The sequence below is a fragment of the Limtongia smithiae genome (assembly GCF_038497785.1).
Source record: "Limtongia smithiae strain NRRL Y-17922 unplaced genomic scaffold V1518scaffold_1, whole genome shotgun sequence".
NCBI lineage: Eukaryota > Fungi > Ascomycota > Lipomycetes > Lipomycetales > Lipomycetaceae > Limtongia > Limtongia smithiae.
In genome coordinates this window covers 115,693-138,620 of record NW_027117622.1, presented here as the reverse complement: position 1 = coordinate 138,620, position 22,928 = coordinate 115,693, and the positions used below count along the sequence as shown (strand labels likewise).

The window sequence follows — 22,928 nt, the reverse complement described above, 5'->3', positions numbered from 1 at the left end:
TCATTCAGTATCCTCTAATTATTCATGGCTATATCATACAATTTGTGTTCACGTCTTGGCCTTCTTGCCAATGTGCAGAATGATCGGATTGATTGTCCGCTTCTTTCGCGCAGCCGCGAGCGCAACAATGTCGAAACGCTTCGGGTTTGGTCGCCGCTCTTGCTGCTTCAGTATCAAGTTCGACGATTCTTCATCGCTGCTTTCAAGGTTCAGCTCGATGTTCATCCCTTCGACTGCCGCGATTTCCGCGGTAGTACTGCTGTTATTGTTGTCACCTGTGATCGCCGCGGCGCCGCTGCTCAGTGATCCCAGTTTTCGTAGCGCTTCCTCGACAACCCTGCCTTCCTCCAATATCCGCTCGCGAATATCCCGAGGATTCGTCACGCGCTGTACAAACACCGGCGTAGACCTGTATGTGTAATCCGCCGGTAGCGGCGGCATCCACGAAGGTATATACGCGATCTCGGCCTTCTTCCGCGACGAGCGCGCGATATGCGAGAGCAGGCCCTGCTGCTTATCCCAGTCCTCGCAGATGCGGAGGAACTCTGTATCGCTGTCGGGCTGGATAGTTGTGTCGGTAAGGGGGTCGGGTGGGAGAAATACAAATTGTGAGCGGAAGTATTCTTCCTCAAGGTCGCCGGTGTGGATGCCTTCGGCAGTGAACATGAACGCGACGTCGCGTATGCTCGGCGTGCTGCGACGTTGCATGACTGTGTATTTGTGTAAATGAGTCGCTAGATGTAACATATCTGCACAATCGTTAGCGTTATTCTCATCCTCTGCCACAAGCGCGTATCATACATTCTTCAGCAAGCATAGTGGTCATCTGCAGCGCAGATGCAGAACACGGTATCGACAACGACTGCAGCATGATCGCCACAGAGCGCTGCAAATACGACTTCTCGCGCGGATACCCTCGTGCTATCCGCTCAACAAGTCCTGTGTCATCCTCATTCTGGCCATCATGGTGGAATCCGGCGTCACTATCAGTCATCCAGTCCTCGGGGTCGTTGTTCATGGCCGTAACAGAGGACGCCGCCGCGGTGTTTTTGTACACGCGCGGTCACAGCTCGTTCCTATGCGTGAATTGTGCTGAAGACCGCACGGTAACGGCCTGCGGATGTGCTGTTGTTGGCGTAGAGTGTCGTACCGATCTGTTTGTAGTTCACGGCTGAGATTCAGGAGTGCTTTGGCGATGGCCTGGCGCTGTACTCTCTCTCATTCCCACTTCAACTTCACCACCACCCCGCACACTCGACCCGCCATGGCTTCCGTGTCGAATCTGGACCAGGACGTCGCTGAACTCCGCAAGTCCAAGTACGACGCAAAGTCAGCCGCTGAGGTAAACCCCCACTATTGTACGCCACTATGACGTCTTGCTTACACTCCACACCACAGGCAAAGACATGGATCGAGAGTATTCTTGACGAGAACCTCCGCGACGATGATCTCATGTCCGTGCTCAAGGATGGCACCATTCTATGTCGGTATGCTTCCCGATCCGCCTCGCGCACACCGCAAGCTAACCCACACAGCATCGCCAACGCCGTGATCCCCGACTGCAACCTCAAATTCAAGCAATCCCGCATGCCCTTCGTACAAATGGAAAATATCTCCATGTTTCTCAAAGCCGCCACCTCACTCGGTCTCCCGCAATACGACCTCTTCCAGACAGTCGATCTCTTTGAGCAAAAAGACCCCGCCCAAGTGCTCCAAACGCTGTACTCCTTCTCTCGCTACGCAAACAAGAACGTCGCCTCCGTCCCCGTGCTCGGACCGAAACTGGGAATCAAGCACGAGTCGCCGTCACGGCATCCCAAGGAGGGCGTGGGAATTCCGGCTTGGAATACACGCCAGTATGGCTACATGGGCGGCGCAAGCCAGGGTTCTGAGAAGATTGTGTTTGCGAAGCGCCGGGATATCGTATTCAAGCCGGAGTAGTCTTGCTAGTTTGGAGTTTTTGACGGATCCTGTATACTATTAACTGTACGGTGTTGGTTCTAGTTTTGTTTAATGAGAGCGCTTTGGTACGGAACAAGTACGCACTACGCGCTCATGAGAGAAGTGTTTATCAACACATAATGCTCATGAAATCACGTGGAAAAGCTGATAGATATCGTGGAAACTTGCCTACGGACGCACGTGAAGTCATCCTCGTATCCGTCCCTGTCGCTATTCCCAGTGACAAGACGCGGCAGTAAAGCATGATCCGTTAGCAACGGCGTATATACTACGTTCACACCTATTAAGCCGTCGCACCGCAGCACTTGGTAGACGACGGACATAACACAGTGCACACGAGACTGTGCCAAGTAGAGCCAATCTATGTTTTATGCTCCCGAACGACCAATAATGCAATTATGTGAAGCCCAACGTCGTCTTTCTCGGAATGCTACGCACTCTCCCCCGCCGCCTCGCACGCCCTGCGAATCTTTGCCGTCATAAAATCCGAAAACTCACAAACCCCATCCTCGCTCACCACCCGATACATATCATTCCGCTCATACGACCCCGGCACAATCACCCCCTCCGCGTCGACAAGCACCATGCCAACCATATCCTGCACTTCTGGTATCCTTCCATACGGCGGGGGGCTCCGGAGATCATAAATCGCCATAAACGAGTCTATATAGGTCGACGCCTGCGCTGTGAATATCGCGTCAGCGGTGATGTTGGCGTGCATTGTGCTGTGTAGGATGGGGAGGAAGGCGGGGTTTAGGGTGAAAGTGTCGGGAGATGGGGGAACGAGAAAGGGATCGCTTGTTGCGGTGCCGAAGTGGATTGCGGTTGGCAGGGGAGAGAATGAGAGCTTGTTACCTTCATGGACGACCTAAAAGCATGTTAGTGCAAGCTGCAGTGAACGCAGTTTGGGGACTTCCTATTTTGCTGTTCGGCAAGTATGTCGTCACGCAGCGTCGAAACCGTATGCCGTGGTAGCAATATCGCCTCGTGAATGACCTGGCTGCTATCCGGGACACCAATGCCATTTCCTCGTCTTTCCTTCTCAGTTTTGAAGCGCTGATCTGCTGTCGACCGCTCCACGAATCTTGAGAAATTTGGTGATTGGGAGTTCCGTTCATATCGTCAAACTTACGAACTTCACCTTGATTAAACTGGTCATCCGCGTGACCCGATTATCAGTTAGATGCTCTTACATTCATCTATCAAACAAATATGTACATGCAACCCGCCGATAAATCCAGTGTTGTAGCGGAGACGTCGTACCGAAGAACAGCAACAACAAGGAAACAACCAATTCACTGTATAATACATGACTCCCCTCAACATCAACAATAATAACAAAACGAAGACTCGCGTTATTCTTTTTTCTTGATGCTGTTGCTCCGCGCCCGCGCCGCTCGTGCAGGCATGAAAACGGTAAACGCTTTATACGCCAATGCCTTCTCTTCCCACACCATCAGCGCGACAAGTACCGCGCCGTGCACCGCGAGGATCAAGAATTTTGCCCACGAATCCACCGCGGCCATGAATGTCACACTCACAAAAACAAGAGCAGATGCAGATGCGACTGTTATACTCGGATACGCGTCCCGTCGCGCGAGTGGGTATATAGACTCATTCGAGCTCGCGCGACCTGAAGCAGCGCGTTTCTCGTCGATCGTGTTGTCAACGGCGGCGGGGGAGGTGTTATAGTACCGACGTAACCACACTGTGCACGCAAGAATGCGGATCATCAGGTTCACCATGTTTGCATAGACCAATCCCGTGGCGCCGAACTTCAGCACACGCATGAAGGTGTACCCTACTACTGCGAACACAATAGAAAAACCGACCATGAGGATACTCTGTTCCCGGACGAGCGCCGGGGTAGCAATTGATTGCACATGGGCCTCAAGCGCACCGTTAAACGCTAGTAACGGGATGTAATAAGCATACGCGCTGAGAACCGACGGAGCGCTTGATTTCGACGACGACCACTGCGATCCCGCCACGAACGACAGGAAAAAAGGCGCCACCGCGGGACCAAAGATGCACGACAAGATACCAACAAGTGTGTACACTCGCAGCACAGCTGTAAACACATCCGACGCAGTCTTCACGTTCTTCCGCGTCAGTGGCGGCGCAAGTAACTTTGCAAACAAACTCCGCATTGCCTCTTCTGCCGGAAAGAACACAAGCCGCGCAATTAACGAGCCGTAATTCACCGCCAGAGCATAGATGCCCTGTTCGGATATCGTACTAAAATACGTCGCGAGAATTTTATCACCCTCGGTGAGGTAATGCTTGAACACGGTCTGCAACCACAGCGTGGAGGCAAGACGGACTGTGGGACCGTGGAAGTAGAACCACGGTGACTGTGTGATCTCCTCCCGCCAGATCTTCTTCAAGAAAATGGAGTTCTCCTTACCACGTGTGGACTCCCAGACAATAATAAGATACAACCCCGTGAGCAGAAGCGAGTACGCAAGCTGGCCCAGCGAAAATGCCAAAACTCCGGTATCTTCGCGCGCAAACACGGTAAGCAAGAACGTGACGACGCACTTTGCCGCGACGCCGGCGGATTCGCAAATCGCGCGAAGCCGGAAATCAGATCTGTACTGCGCGAGCCCAAACATGGGTTCCGACAACAACTCAACCATCGATGCGACACCGTAGATCACGACGACCGATTTAAAATAAGGTAACGCCGCGACCTCTGCAGTGGCGCCGTGGAGATAATACCAGAAGTAAACCAACATTGTGAGCGGCACGCCAAGGAAGAAAGTGAGATATCCGGTGTTCACTACGCTCTGCGCGACGCCGGAGAATGTACCTTCTACCACGCCGCCTTCAATACGGAACGGGTCTGGTTTCGGATTCATTGTTTGCCGTTGCAGTGCTAATCGGATTGCTTCACGTGCAAAGAACAAGACAGAGGATGACAGCAGTTCCAACTGTGTCGACGCACCGAGCCGCTCGGGGAGAATAAACCGCAACAATGCCTGGTTGAGAATAAAGGTCACCGCTCGTGAGAAGAATTGGAGCAGAATCAGGAACGACGCGCCGATAGCGGTGTGCTGGACCAAGTTCGCGGGGTTGGAGTCGATCGACTCTGATTGCGTCGTTTGCAGACCCACTGGCGGTGGGACGACAATCGTCGAGTGTCGTCGGCCATGTCGCTTGATCGCAGTAGGAGTGCGGTTTATATTTGGATCGTGAAAGTTCATGTCTGCAGAATATGTGAGCAGATGACCGGCAATGTGAATATGGAGCGGGTGTAGGCTTACCTGCGCCAGTCTGACGAATGATATTACACTCTATGGAACCGTAGTACCTATCGTAGACACGTCTGCGTTACAGTGCGGAGAGCACGCTGACGTGGGGCGGGGAACGCGAGAAACGACGGGAACGCGAAGGACAATTAGTAGAGGCCGTCGAAACGCGCACTTCTACGTATGCTCTTCGTGCGCAACACAGGTACCGTACAAACACGCGACTAGCAGATCCGTGTACGCTGAGAATACACACGCGGCATGCACACTTGCACTGCGGCAGAGCAGGCGTAGCAAAAGCGAAAGCTGAGGAGGTCGAGGACGCGGGAGGGGTCCTTTGGCGAGCAAGAGGCGATGATAAAGCTGCGCCACAGCGCCGCGCGGCTTGCGCACTAAACGTCGCGCGGTGTGCGCACTGTAAGCCGCACTGGCGCAGAAGTGGCGCAGTGAATGGCGGTGCTGATTCAGGGGGGGCAGCGCTGAGCCGTCAGTTCATTTGCATCGCATTCTGGCCCAATTCCCAGCCCGCGCGTACCCACCAGCAATTACTGTCCTTCAGATATCTACGGTTACCCACGACACCTTCCCAGGCCGGTGATACGCTGTGCAGGCGCGTGCATTTCCGGCGCAGTCCGCCTGAACTGATACTCCACAGCTCACCCTCCCCCGAACGGTTGCTGCGCAATGGCGCAGTCCAGGCTGCCATATCTTGACAACGCCCCCTTGGACGACACAAACGACACTATCTTCCTCGGCGACTCCGATGACGACGATGACTTCTTCTTCAACGACGCCACCAGCGGCAAGCGCGTGCATCCCAGTGCGTTTTATATTCCTATTTGGTACATGTCAACTTGTGCTCATGAGTAACTCATTCTAGCATCCGCATCGCCGACAGTCCCCGCAGGCGAGTACCGCGTGCTACCAGATATACAGGAGCGGATTTACGTGTCAAAGCCGCCATGGCAGCAGGCCACAGCCGACAAGGCGCTTGAAAATCCCGGCATAGACACGGGGTTCTCCATATTGCTTGTGCTCACCAACGGGCTCGGGATCGAGTCGACTGCCAATTGTTTGCTCGCGGACTCATTGGCGCGGGAGGGTATGTTCTGTGCGGGCTAGTTGTCGGAACCGTATTGGGGCTAATTGGTATAGGCTACTTTGTGGTTATGCCGGACCTTTTCTCATCAGACCCCAACACGCCGAACCCAAGCATCACCAGCCCACGCGGGCCAACCTCGCTCCTCTCACGCGTGCGCTCACTCGCGGTGTCCTCCGCCGCCGGGTTTGCAACTGACATGTGGATCGCGCGGCACACTGAGGAACGCACGTGGCCGATGCTGATCAACATGATCCAGGAGATTGTCGATATATACCAGCCGCGCGCGATGGGGGTGGTTGGGTATTCGTTCGGTGCGAAATATGCGTTGAAGTTGATGCAGTTGGAGATCGAGGAGGTCAAGCTGTCGATGAAGGTGCAGACAAAGCTACCGGAAAGTGAGGTGCCATTATCTGCTACGCCACTTGAGCCCAGCCAGCCTGCATCGATTGAATGTACGGCAGATGCACCGAACACCGAGCGACCCGAGAATCCACCGACAGAACCAGACACCACCGCTGACAGCACACACACAGATCCACCCCCAACAGTACCAAAATCTACCTCACTACCCCCTGCGTCGCCAATTTCGCAATTCCTCCCCGCAGTTGTTGACCTTAAACACCCCTCGTGGGCGAACCTTCTCCTCACAGCCGTGGTCTGCCACCCATCCCTCGCCGAGCGTAAGGACTTCGAACACCTCCGGAAACCGGTCCTTATCATCGCCGTGGAAGACGATCCTTTATTCCCGCCCGAGCTCATCAAGTACGGCGTCGAGCAGATGACAAAGGACGTCGTGTTTCATGATGTCAAGTTGTTTGATCGCAAACTGCCGCATGGGTTTAGTGTGAAGGGGGATTATCCGAGCACGAACAGACTTATTACAGAGAATCAGGCGGCGGCGCAATTGACGATTATTAGCTGGGTTAAGTCGTTTGTCACCGGTTAGGGAAGTGTACAACAACATGCAGTCGTTCTTCCCCGATGTTCTGTATTTGGTAGATTTGACGGGGTGGTTATGATAACACTGCCAATGTCACATCTACAATGTCGTCTATTTAGCTGTAATCAGCATTTCGACAGTACACTTAGGCACACATCGCCTGGGCGATCATGGAAAGAGATCACAGTACTTTGGACTAGGCCCTGTCAACTCAGATCAGGGATGTAAGTCACAGAATACGGTATTCATGTTCTTGTATATCAAGCGCAAAAGTCACGATCATCATAGTGTATTGTGTATTCATAGTACATGATTTATATTCGCAGTTGAAACTAATATATAACGAATGAAGCGCGGCACACACCTGTTTCACGGTGCAATGCCAATACCACAAACCAAAAAAGATCGGTAGCTATTACAGCTCAATATCCATTGCAATCCAGGCATCTGAAAGCTGTCCGTTGTTGAAGTTGGCCGGCGTCTGCACAAACTCAAAGCCCACCCAGCTGAAAAAAGGCAGCAGCTGGGTGAGCATGGCGTGATCTTTGTCGACGCAGATAACCATGCGCTCGCAATCAAGAGACTCCGTGGCGAGGTCCATGACGGCCATAAGACCGCCTTTGATTTCGCCGGTGGACTTGACTTTCTTACTGGGCTCGATGTAGATGAGCATGGTCTTGTCAACGACGGCGCCGGTCCAGACGTGACCATCATAGTCGACCAAGCGGATGTACAAGTTGTCATCATTGCCGCACCGGCGGTCGTCAGGGTGCTGCTGTGGATATGCAATCGCCATGAGTGCCTTAACGCTCTGGCTGGCGAGGGCGCGCCCGGCCTCACACATGGCGGAGGACGCAGGGCCGTCGTCCTCGATAATCGCCGTCCCTTTGGCAAAGAGTCTCTCACACTGCAATACCAGGGCCAGCGACGCCTTCCGCTCAAGCGCGGAAGGTCTTTTAGCCGAGGGGTCCTCAGGGCCGCCACTCTGCTGCTCCGCCCAACGTAGTGCGATAATTGAAAATGGAAGTGCCGGCAGCGGCGCGGGAGACGACGTAGCACGAAGCGACGGTGGTGCCGGCGGCGACGGACTCGTCGCTGTAGTAGGCCTGGTCGGCGGTGGCGTCGTATGGATTGAGTGTGTTACTTAATAAGGAACTACTTAAGTATTTCGCCATGACTTGCAGTGGAAACTTCTGGGTGGAGGACTAGAGCGAGATTGTGGAGTAGAGACACTGAGACTGAGCTGAGTGGCCGGTGCGGGTTTGGTAGTAGCGGTAAGCTGGAGCGGTGAGCTTGGAGTAGTAAACTGATGTGGTGATGATGGAAGCGGCGAGGAAGAACAGCGGGCGGGCCGCGCGGGACTCAAGTACGACGAGGGTTCGGGTTGGCCCCGCGCCGTGCTCAGATCTGCGCCGAATCACGCGTGGCGCCAGACCACGTGAGCGGCGTGACTGTGACTCAAACCCCTGACCGCGCGCGTTCGGCATTCTAGCCAAGGCCCGTCGTCCATGCGCGTATTTCAAGCGCGCGCTACGTCGTGCGGATTAGATCTTGTCTTGTTGCTCGAGCGCGTGATCGTTTCTCTTCACGTGTCGCATCAGTAGTGTTACGACTGGCGGCGATCAGCGCCTTGAAGTCTAACCGCTAATTACTGCGGCGCATTTCAATGCTGAAGACATTCCTCCCAGCCGCGATGCCTTGAGCTGCTATCACCAGTTCACCAACCTCTCCGCAATGCTCACGCGCTCCACTTTCCTCTGAGCGCCTCTTTTCTCGGCCATCTGTCTGTCTGTCTACCGCTCCCGCGCCCTCTGGCCGCGCGGCGTCTCCACCACCATCCACAATTTCGCCCACGCTCGCCCTCCTCTTCGTCGCGTTCTTGCTCTGGCAAGTCTTCCTCGCGACCCTCATTGTCCGCCCTGCCTTTCTCCTAATACCCGCAAACCGTGCCACCCCGCCCGGCTCTCCATCGCTTAGTGGCAGCGGTCTCTCCGCAGCCGCGCTCTTCCGGAGGCGTCAGGCCTCGAGCTCGAGTGAGCGCGTGATTAATTGCTCGGGACGCACACTGTCCGCGTCGCATTTCACAATGTTGTTCTTTCTGGGGCCGCCACGGCGCCGATCGTATAGCGTCGAGTTGCCTGACGACGTCTTTGAAGACGACGAGTTCTCGCTCGACGGCAGCAATGTCTCATCCTCGCCGGCATCGCCATCGTCGCCGCCTGCGATTCTTGGATCGCTCATGTCTGCTGTTCACCCGCACCCTCTCACAATCTACTGCTGCGCAAAATGCCAAACCCACATCGTGCCCTACGACGCCATCATCTCCAAGAGCTTCACCGGCAGATTTGGCCGCGCTGTCCTTGTCAGCGGCGTCATGAACATCAACATCGGCAAACCGTTCGAACGCATGCTGATTACGGGATTGCACTCAGTTGCTGACATCTTCTGCGCGAATTGCCATATCAACGTCGGCTGGAAGTACCTCGCGACGCATGAGCGCTCGCAGAAGTATAAAGTCGGAAAGTATATTCTCGAGCTGCGTCGCGTCGTCAAGGAGACTGAAGTGGTGGACGACGACGATGAGGACGCAGCATACTTCACCGGGTTCGACACGATCTTCCCGATCGTGGATAGTGCTGCTGCCACGACTCTCCAGCCAAGCGCCCTCCCGCATCGCCGTTGTAACACCTCATCAATGCTGCGCGAATTACTCGACAATGATGCTATTAGAGCTAACGTGCCGTCCGAGCAGTAGCTCGTCGTCGAGGAGTCTTGGGATCTCTGATTTTATGGAATTTGGTATGCCATCTCGGTGTTTTAGGGGCTCAGGCTAGGGAATGAGTGGAACGAACTTGGCGCTGGTGATAATCTTACACGGGACGAAAGTAATATGGTGTTTTTATTTGTTTAGCTAATTTCATCAATATCTGGTTGGTATATCCTGTACTGGCTCATGACGTATTCTATGGCGTCCAGTAATATGGGGAATGTGTAACTTTTAAATCGTGAGTAGCTATGTCTTTATACTCTCACTAACTTGTAAGTGCCAGTGAATCGCTATCAAATCACAGCGTGCCTGACCTCAGATCTGCGGACTTCGTTGGGGTTACGAACAGCTCGCTGCCTGTGCCTGGCATGGCTAAACGTGGGTGAGGTTGGGAGCAAACGACGTCATTTCGTGGCTGACAACCGTACTGAACCCTACTGCGGCCTGCGGCGCAGCTCTGAGCGCAGGCACCTCCTGCTTTGAAATCAGAAACCCTAAAAACGCAGTCACGCTCCAAATCGCGCTGCCTCTCGTCCTTTAGGGCTTCGCTCTTGTCTCTTGTGCCCGCATCTCCTACGCCTTGTGTTCCCACGCATCGACGACACCTTTTCTCCACACATAGAAATAGTGTAGGTGCACTCTCACTATGTTTATTCCTGCGAGCGGCTTTGTCTATTGGGTCTATTTAGCGAAACATTCCAGGAGATTTGGGCGTGAATTCGATGTTCGACGAAGATATCAGCCTGCTTACTAAAGTGGCGACAACAGCGGACAACTATATAACTAGACAAGCTGCTCGCGCATTTTCTTTGTGTATTTGCCTAACTTTGTCTTCTACAGTCGTAACAATGGCTCGCCGTCCCGCTAGATGCTACCGCTACTGCAAGAACAAGGCCGGTTCTCCGTTGTCCGACCATGCGAGCTCTCACTAACATACCGCAGCCGTTTCCTAAGTCGCGGTTCAACCGTGGTGTCCCTGACGCCAAGATCAAGATCTTCGATCTTGGTCGCAAGAAGGCTGGTGTTGACGAGTTCCCTCTGTGCGTGCATCTCGTCTCCAACGAGTACGAGCAGCTCTCGTCCGAGGCTCTCGAGGCCGCTCGCATCTGCGCCAACAAGTACTTCACCAAGACTGGCGGCCGTGACGCCTTCCATCTTCGTGTCCGCGTGCACCCCTTCCACGTCCTGCGAATCAACAAGATGTTGTCCTGCGCCGGTGCGGATCGTCTGCAGACGGGCATGCGCAACGCTTGGGGCAAGCCCCAGGGCACCGTTGCCCGTGTCGATATTGGTCAGATCATCATGTCGCTTCGAACCAAGGACTCATCCAAGGCCACTGCTATCGAGGCTCTCCGTCGTGCTCGTTACAAGTTCCCCGGTCAGCAGAAGATCATTATCTCCAAGAAGTGGGGCTTTACCAGCTTAGACCGAGATGACTACATCGCTCGTCGCCAGCGCGGTGAGGTCAAGGTTGATGGTGCTTACGTTAAGTTCTTGAAGAAGAAAGGGTCGATTGAGTCCGTTTTTGAGCAGTTTCCCGAATACGCCGGTGTGGAGGCTTCCAGCTAAATGTCTTGTAATCGTGTGTAATTGCAAGATATAATACTAGTCTTTCTAAAATGTAAGATCTTGGTATAAATTTGTAGTGCTCACCACCTCGTCTTTGATGGCGTCGAACTCTATCCTTTGTAAGCGTTCCGTGCGTCATGAGATGTCCGCCATTCTAAGAGACATCAAGTCTGGATCCTTGCTGGATACTGTAATGCCTTCTTCCTTTGTGCTCACGTCACATGCTAACTTAACCAGCTCCTATCACCGCCCTCCGAAATTCCCTTCCAGCCCCCACCACTGCCGTACCTCGATGACCAGCAGTGGTACGCCAACGACCACCAGCAGAGCAACGTTACCCTCATCTCGGGTCCGCCATTCTCGGGGAAATCACGACTACTAGCACATTCTTGTACTCGGCTTCTATGTTCAGATGAAAGCACGTCCGGCGGCGGGGTGGTTGTCGTGATTGATCTAGATGACCGGCTTGATGAGTTACTTGAGGCTGAGCTCGCAAGTGTCGGTATAGAAGGGGAATATTGTCGGAGCGTTTTGTTATTGAAGCCTGAAAGTGAGATCGGGTTTAAAGAGTCTCTTGCGCGACTTTTGGATACTCGGTTATTCGACGTGCTCGATGGACACACGCTCAATGGTTCTCTATCCGGCGGCATATTCGACGAGGAGAACGTCGCATTCAAGTTTTACATCGGCAGAACGCAGTCATCCAAACAACAGGACCTCTGCAGCGTACCTCTCCGCGGAATAATAATTGACGGGCTGTCGCAGTACTACTGGCCTCACGCCGCAACTTCTGCAGGGTCATGGCAAGCATTCGCATCCAGCGTTGTCGACGACATGCGTGTCATCGCGACGATGTTTGGCGGTATTCCTGCGATAGTGAGCGCCACCTCGTTTTCTACCGCGATGGTGGATACGGCAAGCGGTGTCTCGCCGGTGACACTCGGGGAGACCGTGTGGCCTGTAGTACCTGGTGCAGCGACCTGTGCTGTGTGTGAGCGCGTGTCCATAAAGCAACGCATGCGCGAACCATCATCTCCCGCTGAAGACGGGAGAGAGAGCCTGAATGAAGATGAAGAGTGGGCTAGGAGAAGCATGTTCCGGGTACACGTTGGACTTGCGAACAAGACGCTGCGGAGGAGCGCGTTCACTATGGTTATAAGTGATGCTACAGGAGTTCGGTTTTTGGAGTAATGCTCTATGATATTCTACGGTCGCATAACGAATGCAGAAAATTAGCTAATTGCATTGATATTCAGGCCAGGGCAGCAGTGATGTTCTGTACGTTGCACAAAGGGCCCGGAACCGAATGTCACGTCCAATCTCTCAGCTCCACCGTAGATATCGATTTCTCCTTCATCCCTCTGTTTTTTTAAACCGCATATCCAGTTCATCTAGAATACGCAGGCTCGTAATAGAGGGCAAGAGGAGGGCCAGGGAACCCTGCATGCGGCGCGGGCTCAGCGCTTGGATCTTCCTCGGGAAGAGGTCTCCAGAGATGACTTCCTCCGCCGACGCGACCGCAGCGACTAAGACAATGGCAATACAGGCAGTAAAGTCACGGCGGATAGCACCTCCACAGACGGCGGCGAAGGAGGACAGAGCTGCGGACGCTGATGATGCAACTAGTGATGCTAGCTGGACGAAACAGAAAGCGGCGGTTGTGGTACAGATCAGCGCAGCGCAGTGGGGTGTGATTTTCGCATTAATCTTTGGCGGGTGCTGTTCGAATGTATTTACTTTGGAGACGATTGTTAAGTATGTACATGTTTTGTGGGCAGTATTGAGACGGTGCTAATTGTGTTTGAACAGGAATGATCCACAAGCCGGTACGCACACTGGCGACGAGATGAAGTTCACAATTGTATGGATACTAAAGAATCTAACCTAGGTAACTTGCTCACCTTCGTTCAATTCCTCTTCGTCGCGGCCGAGGGATACATCCACTTCTTCACCCCCTCACGACCACCATTATTCATCGCGAAACCACACGTGCCATACTCGCGCTACGCCATCATCGTCACGCTCTTCTTCCTCGTCTCGCTACTTAATAACATTGTGTGGAAATATCATATCTCGGTACCTGTGCATATTATATTCCGATCCGGCGGTACCTTCCTGAGCATGGTGGTGGGGTATATATGTGGTAAGAGATATTCGAACGTGCAGATGCTGAGTGTGTTGATTCTCACGGCGGGGGTTGTGTCGTCGACGTTGTTTGATGCTAAGACGAAGGTATGGTTTACATCTACTTGTTGCGAGTGGTAATGCTGACACGTTTGTATAGAATGGCGGAGATGATGAGAAAAATTCAACAAACTCGGGCTTCGGATTCGGCATTACGGTGCTCTTCTTAGCACAGGTTTTATCGGCAGTGATGAGCCAGGTCACCGAGAGCACCTTCCGAAAGTACGGAAGTCACTGGCGCGAGAACTTATTCTACATGGTATGCTTCCCCTTCATGCCACTGCAACGAAGCTTCATAGTTAACTATAGTTAACTATATTAGCACTTCTTAACCCTTCCCCTCTTCCTCCCGGTCCGCAATTCCATCACAACTGAATTCTCCGTCCTCGCCTCCTCCCCCTCTCTCCCTCTCATTCCGCCCATTTTCCGCCAATATCTACCCTCCATCTTCTCCATCTCCGTTCCCGAACAACTCTTCTATCTCTTCCTCAACGCAGCCACCCAATACCTCTGTGTACGCGGCGTGAACAACCTTGCGGGAAATGCGACGGCTGTGACGGTGACTATCGTACTGAATGTACGGAAGTGCGTGAGTTTGTTGTTGTCAATTTATATATTTGGAAATAAGCTGTCGTTGGGGACGTGTGTTGGTGCTGCGCTTGTGTTTGGCGGTGCGGGTTGGTATAGCATTGAGAGCTCACGAATTCGCGAACGGCAGAAGAGGGAGGCTACTAAATAAATTTTGATACAGGTAGATTGTACTATATAGATGCATGATAAATGGTTTACGCACACACCCTCATATGTTTGAAAGCAGTGTTCATCCATCTCTTAACTATCTCGATATATGTCTCATATATTCTTCAAATGATATCCATCTATAAGTGACCTCAATATGTCAAAGATCCACTAGTCTCATCACATTACGTACAGCGAAACAATCAATAGAGCAGCAAGCACAGACAGCAACTCGAATTTTATCAGTAGAGTATTCAAATCAGAAGAGCGAGATTGTATCCTCTGCGGTATTATCAGAATCATCTTAGCCCTTCAGATTCCCAAAAAGTCCTGCTTCACTTATATGGTTGTTGATGATGAATGTAAAGAGACGGCTGTGTCAATATTAACTCATCTGGTTTCAGCATTCAATCCTCCTGCGGTATTCTACTGTCCTACTCAGTCATCTCACTTCTGTTCGTAATTATCCCAAGATATACAACAATTGGCAACTCGCAACGCTGGTCAGTAGCTTAGGACGTCTATACACAACATTAAACACTGATATGTATAAGGAAGCAGGAGTAAAATGAACGACAGTCAAGCGCAGTAGGGAAGTGGTGATCTGGAGAGGATGGTGGCGTCCCGCGTTATCACTCCCGGTGTGTGTCGCGATAACGTATGTCGCGCTGGTGCATGACATTGCGAAAGCATGGTACAGATTGTTGGTATCAGGAACACAATCAGATACAGAGCAGAATCGCTGGAGACGAGGGGAGAGATGGCACAAGAGAGAATCCAGCGAACGTGGTGGAGAAGAACCGCTATTTGGAGCCATCTGGTCCGGCTTCTATCTGCAACAGCAGCGGGATCCTAACAACTGGTCGTCTGACCGTGTCCGCGCGTGCATGGGAAGAACATACCAAAATTGCGTCCATCCTGTTTAGGCAACCTCAACACGGCGCACGCTCAAATTGTCCAGTCCGTTCACGATCTTGCAGGTACCATGCGAAGCATGCACCACGCAATGTATAGAAGTATCAAGCTGTTACAATTTTTTGAACGGTTCAGCTGCAGCCCAAGCGCAGTCATCCCACCACTGATCTCAGTGAGAGCAGAACAGAACTACTAAGAATCCGAAGACAAGAGGCCCTGGATTTTTTACCACGAAATCGCCAAATACGAAGTCAGCAGCATCTCAGCAGAATTATTCCACCCATCTACAACACCATCAAGTTGCGATTCTAGAGCAATCTCTTCAGAATGCAGTGTGCTTAACAAGGGAGCTGTGCCAAAGAATGACGCATCAAGAACATCGACAGACACGCCAATTATAACGCAGATCGCGCAATATGTTAACAATCATCAAGTTACTTTGAATATAAGTAAAACTTATAATCTTCTCACCACATGATCTTGCTATACAAAAGCAGTTATGCAATAATACTGCGTATATTGCAACTGCTGTTTTTGAGTCATATATACAAAACCAATCAAACGCCGTTAATCTTAAAGTCGATGGATGATGCTAACATTCCAGTTATGAAATCGCTGGAGAGTGTCGGGAAAACGCTCGTTGCGAAGATGAATCTTTGTCAATACGTCCGCGTAAATATCTGGCGGCAAATCGATAGCCTCAAACACAGATACCGCAGGTGCGGTTGGTAATGACTCCGAATATAAAATTTTCATGGCCCTGGTCGCGCTTTTCGAGTAGTTGGTCGTGCAGTACATGTCCGTATTTAGTACCCAGACCTGGGCTTCATTTAGTCAAATAAACAACAACATCCCAACATCCCCGGCAGTTACTTACGTAGACAGATTTTTTCCCTTGGTCGGAATTGGTAGATATTATGAAATGGTATGTCGAGTGAAACTCGACGACATCTAACAAGATCTCGGCCACAAATATCTCGCTGTCGTAGTGTAATGGAATTGTGTTCGGAAGACTTCCTGCGTCTAAGGTAATTGACCATTTGTATATCTTGATGACCAACGGATCTAGTCGGTCGCGTGTGCCGATCGATGCTGAACAACGACTGCAAAACAAGAGGCCACTGTCGTCCTGAAGAAATTAGCAAATGTATTCTGTGAATCAAGTAGACATGTCGTGAAAAATTAAGTAAAAAACTAGCGCTATGCCTAAGTAGAAAACAGAGATGGCAAATGCAACATGAATCTGCACGCACCGTCACAACAAACAAAGTCGCGAGCGACAAAGTTCCGCGAGGTGGCTTGAGTAAATGCGCATGAACCATTTGATTGATATAGGGCAATCGTATCAGTGCAGCAATGTAGAATTAACAGCCTGAACTTAGTAGTCGCGCCGAAACGCAGCTAGCAAGATGAGGTGATAGGCATTGCGACACTTTCTTTAGAGCCCGCGGGATGTGAAATGGTATAGAAAATATAGAACCAAAACTTGAGAAATGAATGCACCTACAATAGCTGTATATGGCATTGCAGTGTCGGCGCAGATGCTGAGATACGAAAGTCCGACAAGACACGACTCTGGCTTCGGCTTGAGAGCGTCGCGAGATGGTACTGCTGAGGCACCATGACTATGGTCGTGGTCCGGCTTGTGGCAATGCCAATAGTCCATCAGCTCAAACCACGACTCTGAGGGCATATCCAAGAAATTGATGTCGGTCGGAAGCAACAGGTTACTGCAGTGCTTACACCGTACACCGCCACATTGAGCGAGCACTGTTGCCGGAAACGCATGCTCATGTGTCTCTGGTTCGCGTCGGTCTGCGGTGAGTCGGAGCGTGAGAGTGCTGCCGTTCAAAGATGCATACTGTAAGAGAGATACCGGCGTGTCGGGAGATACAGGTGCAGCGAGTTCAAAGGTGTGTGGTGGTATCGATGAGGTGGAGGGCTTGAGGTATACGCGTGTCCGGCTGAGGCGCGAGAGTGTGCTGGGGAGTGCGCCGAGAGAAGAGACTGTAAGCGATACAGCGGATACCCTAGGCAAATACTCCGAGCACGCCAACAGCAGCGCGGCTGGCGGACCCGAGGCCATCATGGTGACCGTATTGAAGGCCGTTCGGTCGAAGAGTAGTTCTTTGATCTGATAAAAAATCCCGTGACGTCAGCGCCCAAGATCACTGCGGCGAACTTCCCCAACAACCCTGTTCCCCATCTCACATCTAAACCGCCGTCAGCATGGGCAACTCCTCGTCCACCCAGACCATTGCAGAGGAGGCAGACGAAATTCTCTATCCCACAATGTTGACTACGTCCGTCAACTTCCACCACGTCAACGCCGGCCCCCAGGATCCGTACACCAAGCTGCACCAGCTCCTACGCGCGAACCACGCGACCTTTGCCGTCCTCTACAACGACAGGCGCTTCCACAATCATGTACCTCACGTATGTTTACTCAATCGTGCACTGTTGTCACGCTCTTGTTCTGATGATCTTCAGGCGCTTGGATCAGCGTACATGCTGGGAGCCTCCGCACAGCAACTCGTCGACCTCTACGAGCACATCACCGCTGATCTCGAGGAATGGAAAGAAGACACGCCCGCGGAGGTTACTGCAGACGACTGGCGTAATTTCTATGGCCAGAGAGAGTGAGTTTTCTAGCGCATCTGCTGTAAACGCCCCTATATTAACCCTTGCAGATATCAACGAGGTTATCGAGACTACTTCGACGATGAGGTGGTCGATGCCAGCTACGACTGGAAGAAGATTGTGAATAAATATTTGCTTGCAGACGAAACAACTCTCTTGAATGGGCTTTTTGGCGGACGTGAGTACCTATCGGTCGTTCGATGCGGGGTAAGGTGCTAACATAACATGCAGTTGCACATCCTCTGATTCACACTGCAGTGAGTGGTCCATGATCAATTGGTATACACACCGACAATTCTCACACCCTCTAGTATGCATATGAGCTCAACAGCGCCGAGATCGCTACAGAAGGTGCGCTGACCTGTACTTACTGAATCCGTTGCTTGCTCACAAGTTGCATACAGCTCTGACCCTTGCCGCAACAAACTACCCACCGTATACACATCTCATTGAACTATATCTACAAAACTACGATGGTCTCAAGAGCCCGCAGGCGGTGAAGTATTGGGAGAAGGATCCGCTAGTGCTACTGAAAGATATCCGGGACGCTCCCGAGCTGGACAGCATCTCGATCGAGAAGTGCAATAACCTTGATGTTGCACATATCGCGGAGGAATTCGAGGAGCAGATTGTTGGTTACTTTTTCAGACTAGATACTTCAGACCTGGACGCTGCCATCTACAGACTCTTCCACACCAGCTCGCTACTATTAACCGCGACGCACAATACCGGTAACTACCAATTCGACTTTGTCCTCGTGCACACCCTCACAGCAGCACACGCAACGCATGTGCTAGGCTCGCGCTTGGCGGACAAGCACAAGGTCTCGATCGTCGCAGAGCTGTGGTTGTTCATCATTCTCGCATACATCTGCGCGCAGCGGCCTGCTGTGCATGAGTCACGCGTGCGGAACTACGACGCGATTTTGGAGGAGAACCGGAACTGGCAGTTTTTATCGGAGCTCGCGTTGAGCGGGAAGATGAAGTTTAACGAGCATTATCTCAAGGGTGTGTTGCTTATGCTGTTTTGTGATTTCAATGTATTAACGTGTTATGAAGCTATTCGCGCATTGAAGACGCTATACGAAATGTGCCCGGACCCTGAGCAGAAGGATCTATATCTCCTGGAAGGCGCGCTCTTCGCGAATGAAGCAAAGGGATTCATTTTTGGAACGCGGGCGGCTGACAGTAAGTGCACCCTCGACTCTAAATTATTGACTCGAGCTGACCTTGCAACCAGGCGACTTGTTGAAGAAACTGGACGTCAAGATCGTAAGCAGCTAGTAGTGGAACATAACGTAAGGATCTTGTAGTAATAAGGAACCGTGCATGCATTTTGACGACAGCAGCCGATTTGTATGAGCCGAGCGGCGCCGGGTAACCAATCCACGTGATTGAAGAATCCCCAGATCAACTTGCCGCCGTTCACTCTCGCGCGCTTACTTCACAGCAAATCTCCGCGCAGTTTCTTATTTTCGCAATGTCGGATCTTGACGAGGATCTTCTTGCGTTGGCCGGTGCTGGCGGCGACGACGACTCTGGACCACGCGCCTCGCGCAAGCGCGCCGCGTCGAAGCGACAACAGACCGCAAAGCGTCGGAGGAGAGCTGCGTATGTGTTCCTCTCTCAATTTCGCGTGCTAGAAGCGCCTGTGACGCTGAAATTGCACTCACTGTATTATGGTGGAATCAGTTTGAGGCAATGCGACGTAGTATGCTGACGATAAGATTGCGTATACAGTGACAGCGACGACGATCTAGGATCCACTTCCGGCGGTGACGAGGACGACGAGGACGAGAATATCGATGAAGACGAGAGGGATATCGCAATTGCGGGGCGCGGGGTGCGACGACGACGTGGCAAATCGGAGGATGAGGATGAAGATAGCGGCGAGGAGAACCTCGATGAAGCGTTTACGAATCCGTATCCGCTTGAGGGGAAGTATAAGAACGAAGAGGATATGGCATGGTGCGTATTCCATGTTGCATTGGTCGGAGCTAAGGTGATATTGGGTACAGTGCAGATGTACTGACCGTATATTGCATAGGCTTGAGTCGATGGATGAACTTGAACGGGAGCGGATACTGTTTGATCGTTCGCAAGAGGTACATCACACATTCGCGACAGTGTGGTGTCGCGATATGAATTGATATTGACTTGCAATTCTAGATGCAACGGTTCACCGAACGCGAGTACCTCGCCAAGCGACTTCAGGAGCAGCGACGAGCCAGCAAGGATAAGAGCAAAACTAGTACCCGAAGTACGTCGTGCCCCTCTTGGACTCCGCATCCGGCAGATATAGAAGCCGAAGCTAACAATTAGGTTCAACGCGGGATACTCCGAAAGGCACAACGACAAAACGCGCGCAACTATCCGAGCTCAAGAAGAAACGCGAGGCAAAGAGTTTCCGAAGTCGACAACGTAGCGACAACTCGGACTATGGCCCAACGCGGTTACAGTACGACGAGGACGACGAGGATGACGAGAGTCAGGAGGCAGAGGAAAAGGATGAGCTCGTCTGGGCTGACGCGCCGACGTTGACTTCGCAGGACATCACGGTGCATGATATCAATGCGGTGCGAATAGGGAGGACATTGTTGTCGAAATATTGCCATTATCCGGAGTTTGATCGGTTTGCTACTGGTCAGTATGTCGTGTAATACGTGATACAGCATAAGATTAACAAAGTTAGATTGTTTCGTGCGGATCAATATCGGATTCAACAAGGAGAAACAAATCGAGATCTATCGTGTGTGCCAGATCAAGGGTATGTTTCCCCTTTTGTATTCAACGAAGCTTGTCTAACCAGGCAGGTCTCATCGACTCGCGGACCTATACCTTCCTTAACCGCACAGTGAACCAGAACCTCGTTGTGACCCACGCCGCGGCCGAGCGCTCATTTGAGATGAGCATATGCAGCGACAAACCGTTCACTGAAGAAGAATTTGAAACCTGGAAACGTGCGATGAAGAAGGAAAACCTACCCCTTCCGACGAAACGCCTGCTCGACGGTAAATTCGCACAGTTGCAGAAAATGCGCGAACACGTGCTCTCCGCCGACGAGGTCAACGCGATGATTGAGCTTCGGCAAAAATTGACGGCGAATATGCCGAGTAACTCGCTCATGCAGAAGACGATGCTGAATCAGAAGCGGTTGATCGCGCTCACCAACGACGATCTCGAGACCGTCGCTGATATTGACGCGAAAATCGCGGCGATCGATGAGCAGCAGGAATCCCGCCATACATCCGCCGTGATGGATTCCCCGCTGCAGCGGCTTGTCAAGGTTAATGAGCGAAACCGCCGGACGAATCAGGACGAGATCCGACGCGCTGAGATCCGCGCATCAGAGGAACGGCGAAAGGCAAGTAAATCGGCGGTCACATCGAATCCGTTCTCGCGATTGAAGACGAATCCGCGAATGTACTACGACTCCTCCGCGGCGGAGGACACCGCAAACGAGACGCAAGATAGTGAGGCCGGCGCCGGCGCCGACGACGGCACTGACGACGCGACTGCGCCAACCACTGCAACGACTTCAACATCTACCTCCACCGCTGCCGCTGCTGTTGCAGCGCTGAGCATCGACATCACCGACTCCATCATTAGGACAAACGGCGACGCGACCAAAACAACAGAGGTAACTGGAGCTACCGCGAAGCAAGGCGCGAACGCGATCGATGATATCATCGCCAGCACGAATTTCGGTATCGATATCGATCTCGAGATCTAGTTGTACTCCCCACAAGTATGATACGTTGGTGGTGATAGAAACAACACAAAATTGTTTGTTGAAGAGAGTAAACACAGAAAAAGAATATGAAATTCTGTTTTGCATGTGAATGTATATTAACCTACTTACTACTCAGCCAGCTCTAAACAACCAAATTACAAACCCCACATGCGACGTCCTAGTTTTACCTAGCAACACTACTTTAGTGCACACACCAATTCGTGATGACTATCGTGATTTATTATGATACGAAACACATTTGACAAAACAAACTCTAAAATATAGCACCATCCTTTCCTTACTTCGCTTTCTATATATATCGTGCAAAAAACACTGAAATGAACAATGACAAACGTAAGGAGTGTTGTGAGACGCAAACGCAGACAAGAGAATGTATAAATAAAAGTAAGTTGTAAGGGCCGCGTAATAAATGAAATTGGTAAGATAAGGAGCGGAAAGGGATGAAGCTGCTATGGGCGAAGTCCAGGAATATGGAGCGACGTTGTGTGTTCTGTATATATACTGTAGTTATGCACCTCTTGCTCGTTCCGTTGCATTGGAGGCATCGTCACCCACTCTCCTCCATCCATCGTCATCGACTCGTGAACACCACTCTTCTTCGCATCGTCACCGTCATCAAGCTGTAAAACACGAATGAAATCCCGCTCGATAATAAAATTTGTTTCGTCATCAGCATCGTTATCGTGATCCATCACATTCGTTATTTCATGATCGTGATATGTAAACAAAAATTTAAAAGAATAGAGGTAATTAAATAATATGGTTGTAAAGTAAGATGTTCCCGTTCATCCGGTTACGACCAGGAGTAGTATAAAGCCATTATTTGACACCCCACCGCACACCACACCGCGTACCGCACCGCAAACCGCATCAGATACACACCCGAACAAACACAGTCGTAGCAGCCCAAACGGCACCAACAAAGAAAAAAACACAAGAGATTTCGATGTCGCGAAATATGAGCCAATGCAAAAAGGTGCATCTGTATACAGAGAGGAGCAATATGCTAGATCAAAGCCAAAAAATGTCAACAAAAAGAGATATTATAGTGCCTCAAGTAAAGGTGAGAAAGTTTCTAGAAGAAGGACGCAAAGTAATATTGTCATG

At 51.5% G+C, this 22,928-nt stretch overlaps 12 protein-coding genes across 12 annotated transcripts; 8 read left to right on the top strand and 4 right to left on the bottom strand.

Moving 5' to 3' along the window:
• On the bottom strand, positions 1–1,243 carry V1518DRAFT_408177 (transcription factor TFIID complex subunit 8 C-term-domain-containing protein). The gene is made up of 2 exons (XM_066902063.1): positions 802–1,243; positions 1–749 (listed from the first exon to the last, which is right to left on the bottom strand). The coding sequence occupies exons 1-2, from the start codon at positions 1,016–1,018 to the stop codon at positions 49–51; spliced, it is 918 nt and encodes a 305-aa protein (XP_066761692.1). The 5' UTR covers positions 1,019–1,243; the 3' UTR covers positions 1–48.
• Positions 1,244–1,264: 21 nt separating this feature from the next.
• V1518DRAFT_424278 (calponin homology domain-containing protein) lies at positions 1,265–1,941 on the top strand (the record flags this gene model as incomplete). The annotated part of the gene is made up of 3 exons (XM_066905861.1): positions 1,265–1,342; positions 1,399–1,487; positions 1,536–1,941. The coding sequence occupies 3 exons, from the start codon at positions 1,265–1,267 to the stop codon at positions 1,939–1,941; spliced, it is 573 nt and encodes a 190-aa protein (XP_066761691.1).
• Positions 1,942–2,878: 937 nt separating this feature from the next.
• On the bottom strand, positions 2,879–5,150 carry V1518DRAFT_408174 (Rft protein-domain-containing protein). The gene has a single exon (XM_066902062.1). The coding sequence runs from the start codon at positions 4,821–4,823 to the stop codon at positions 3,318–3,320; it is 1,506 nt and encodes a 501-aa protein (XP_066761690.1). The 5' UTR covers positions 4,824–5,150; the 3' UTR covers positions 2,879–3,317.
• A 574-nt stretch (positions 5,151–5,724) lies between these two features.
• V1518DRAFT_408170 (uncharacterized protein) lies at positions 5,725–7,632 on the top strand. Its single transcript, XM_066902061.1, has 3 exons — positions 5,725–6,033; positions 6,094–6,315; positions 6,369–7,632. The coding sequence occupies exons 1-3, from the start codon at positions 5,898–5,900 to the stop codon at positions 7,259–7,261; spliced, it is 1,251 nt and encodes a 416-aa protein (XP_066761689.1). The 5' UTR covers positions 5,725–5,897; the 3' UTR covers positions 7,262–7,632.
• On the bottom strand, positions 7,529–8,586 carry V1518DRAFT_408169 (ornithine decarboxylase antizyme-domain-containing protein). The gene has a single exon (XM_066902060.1). It carries the CDS (start codon positions 8,097–8,099, stop codon positions 7,671–7,673), a length of 429 nt encoding a protein of 142 aa, XP_066761688.1. The 5' UTR covers positions 8,100–8,586; the 3' UTR covers positions 7,529–7,670.
• Positions 8,587–9,092: 506 nt separating this feature from the next.
• On the top strand, positions 9,093–10,010 carry V1518DRAFT_369652 (yippee zinc-binding/DNA-binding /Mis18, centromere assembly-domain-containing protein; the record flags this gene model as incomplete). Its single annotated transcript, XM_066901283.1, has 1 exon — positions 9,093–10,010. A coding segment is annotated over one exon (918 nt), but the record flags the coding sequence as incomplete, so codon positions are not given.
• A 581-nt stretch (positions 10,011–10,591) lies between these two features.
• V1518DRAFT_430218 (60S ribosomal protein uL16) lies at positions 10,592–11,647 on the top strand. Its single transcript, XM_066906170.1, has 3 exons — positions 10,592–10,651; positions 10,863–10,915; positions 10,965–11,647. The coding sequence occupies exons 2-3, from the start codon at positions 10,871–10,873 to the stop codon at positions 11,589–11,591; spliced, it is 672 nt and encodes a 223-aa protein (XP_066761686.1). The 5' UTR covers positions 10,592–10,651; positions 10,863–10,870; the 3' UTR covers positions 11,592–11,647.
• An 86-nt stretch (positions 11,648–11,733) lies between these two features.
• Positions 11,734–12,782, top strand: V1518DRAFT_402688 (uncharacterized protein; the record flags this gene model as incomplete). Its single annotated transcript, XM_066901840.1, has 2 exons — positions 11,734–11,781; positions 11,829–12,782. 2 exons carry the CDS (start codon positions 11,734–11,736, stop codon positions 12,780–12,782), a joined length of 1,002 nt encoding a protein of 333 aa, XP_066761685.1.
• Positions 12,783–13,086: 304 nt separating this feature from the next.
• Positions 13,087–14,514, top strand: V1518DRAFT_424271 (UAA transporter; the record flags this gene model as incomplete). Its single annotated transcript, XM_066905860.1, has 5 exons — positions 13,087–13,346; positions 13,401–13,417; positions 13,480–13,823; positions 13,876–14,034; positions 14,098–14,514. 5 exons carry the CDS (start codon positions 13,087–13,089, stop codon positions 14,512–14,514), a joined length of 1,197 nt encoding a protein of 398 aa, XP_066761684.1.
• Positions 14,515–15,764: 1,250 nt separating this feature from the next.
• On the bottom strand, positions 15,765–17,623 carry V1518DRAFT_408151 (ubiquitin-conjugating enzyme E2-binding protein). Its single transcript, XM_066902059.1, has 2 exons — positions 16,936–17,623; positions 15,765–16,557 (listed from the first exon to the last, which is right to left on the bottom strand). The coding sequence occupies exons 1-2, from the start codon at positions 17,515–17,517 to the stop codon at positions 16,255–16,257; spliced, it is 885 nt and encodes a 294-aa protein (XP_066761683.1). The 5' UTR covers positions 17,518–17,623; the 3' UTR covers positions 15,765–16,254.
• Positions 17,624–17,657: 34 nt separating this feature from the next.
• On the top strand, positions 17,658–19,380 carry V1518DRAFT_370190 (uncharacterized protein; the record flags this gene model as incomplete). Its single annotated transcript, XM_066901313.1, has 7 exons — positions 17,658–17,864; positions 17,919–18,067; positions 18,119–18,246; positions 18,300–18,325; positions 18,380–18,419; positions 18,473–19,075; positions 19,127–19,380. The coding sequence occupies 7 exons, from the start codon at positions 17,658–17,660 to the stop codon at positions 19,378–19,380; spliced, it is 1,407 nt and encodes a 468-aa protein (XP_066761682.1).
• A 167-nt stretch (positions 19,381–19,547) lies between these two features.
• On the top strand, positions 19,548–21,800 carry V1518DRAFT_369958 (uncharacterized protein; the record flags this gene model as incomplete). Its single annotated transcript, XM_066901303.1, has 8 exons — positions 19,548–19,684; positions 19,808–20,035; positions 20,115–20,172; positions 20,237–20,327; positions 20,390–20,710; positions 20,760–20,834; positions 20,881–21,540; positions 21,643–21,800. The coding sequence occupies 8 exons, from the start codon at positions 19,548–19,550 to the stop codon at positions 21,798–21,800; spliced, it is 1,728 nt and encodes a 575-aa protein (XP_066761681.1).
• Between the last annotated feature and the right edge of the window lie 1,128 nt (positions 21,801–22,928).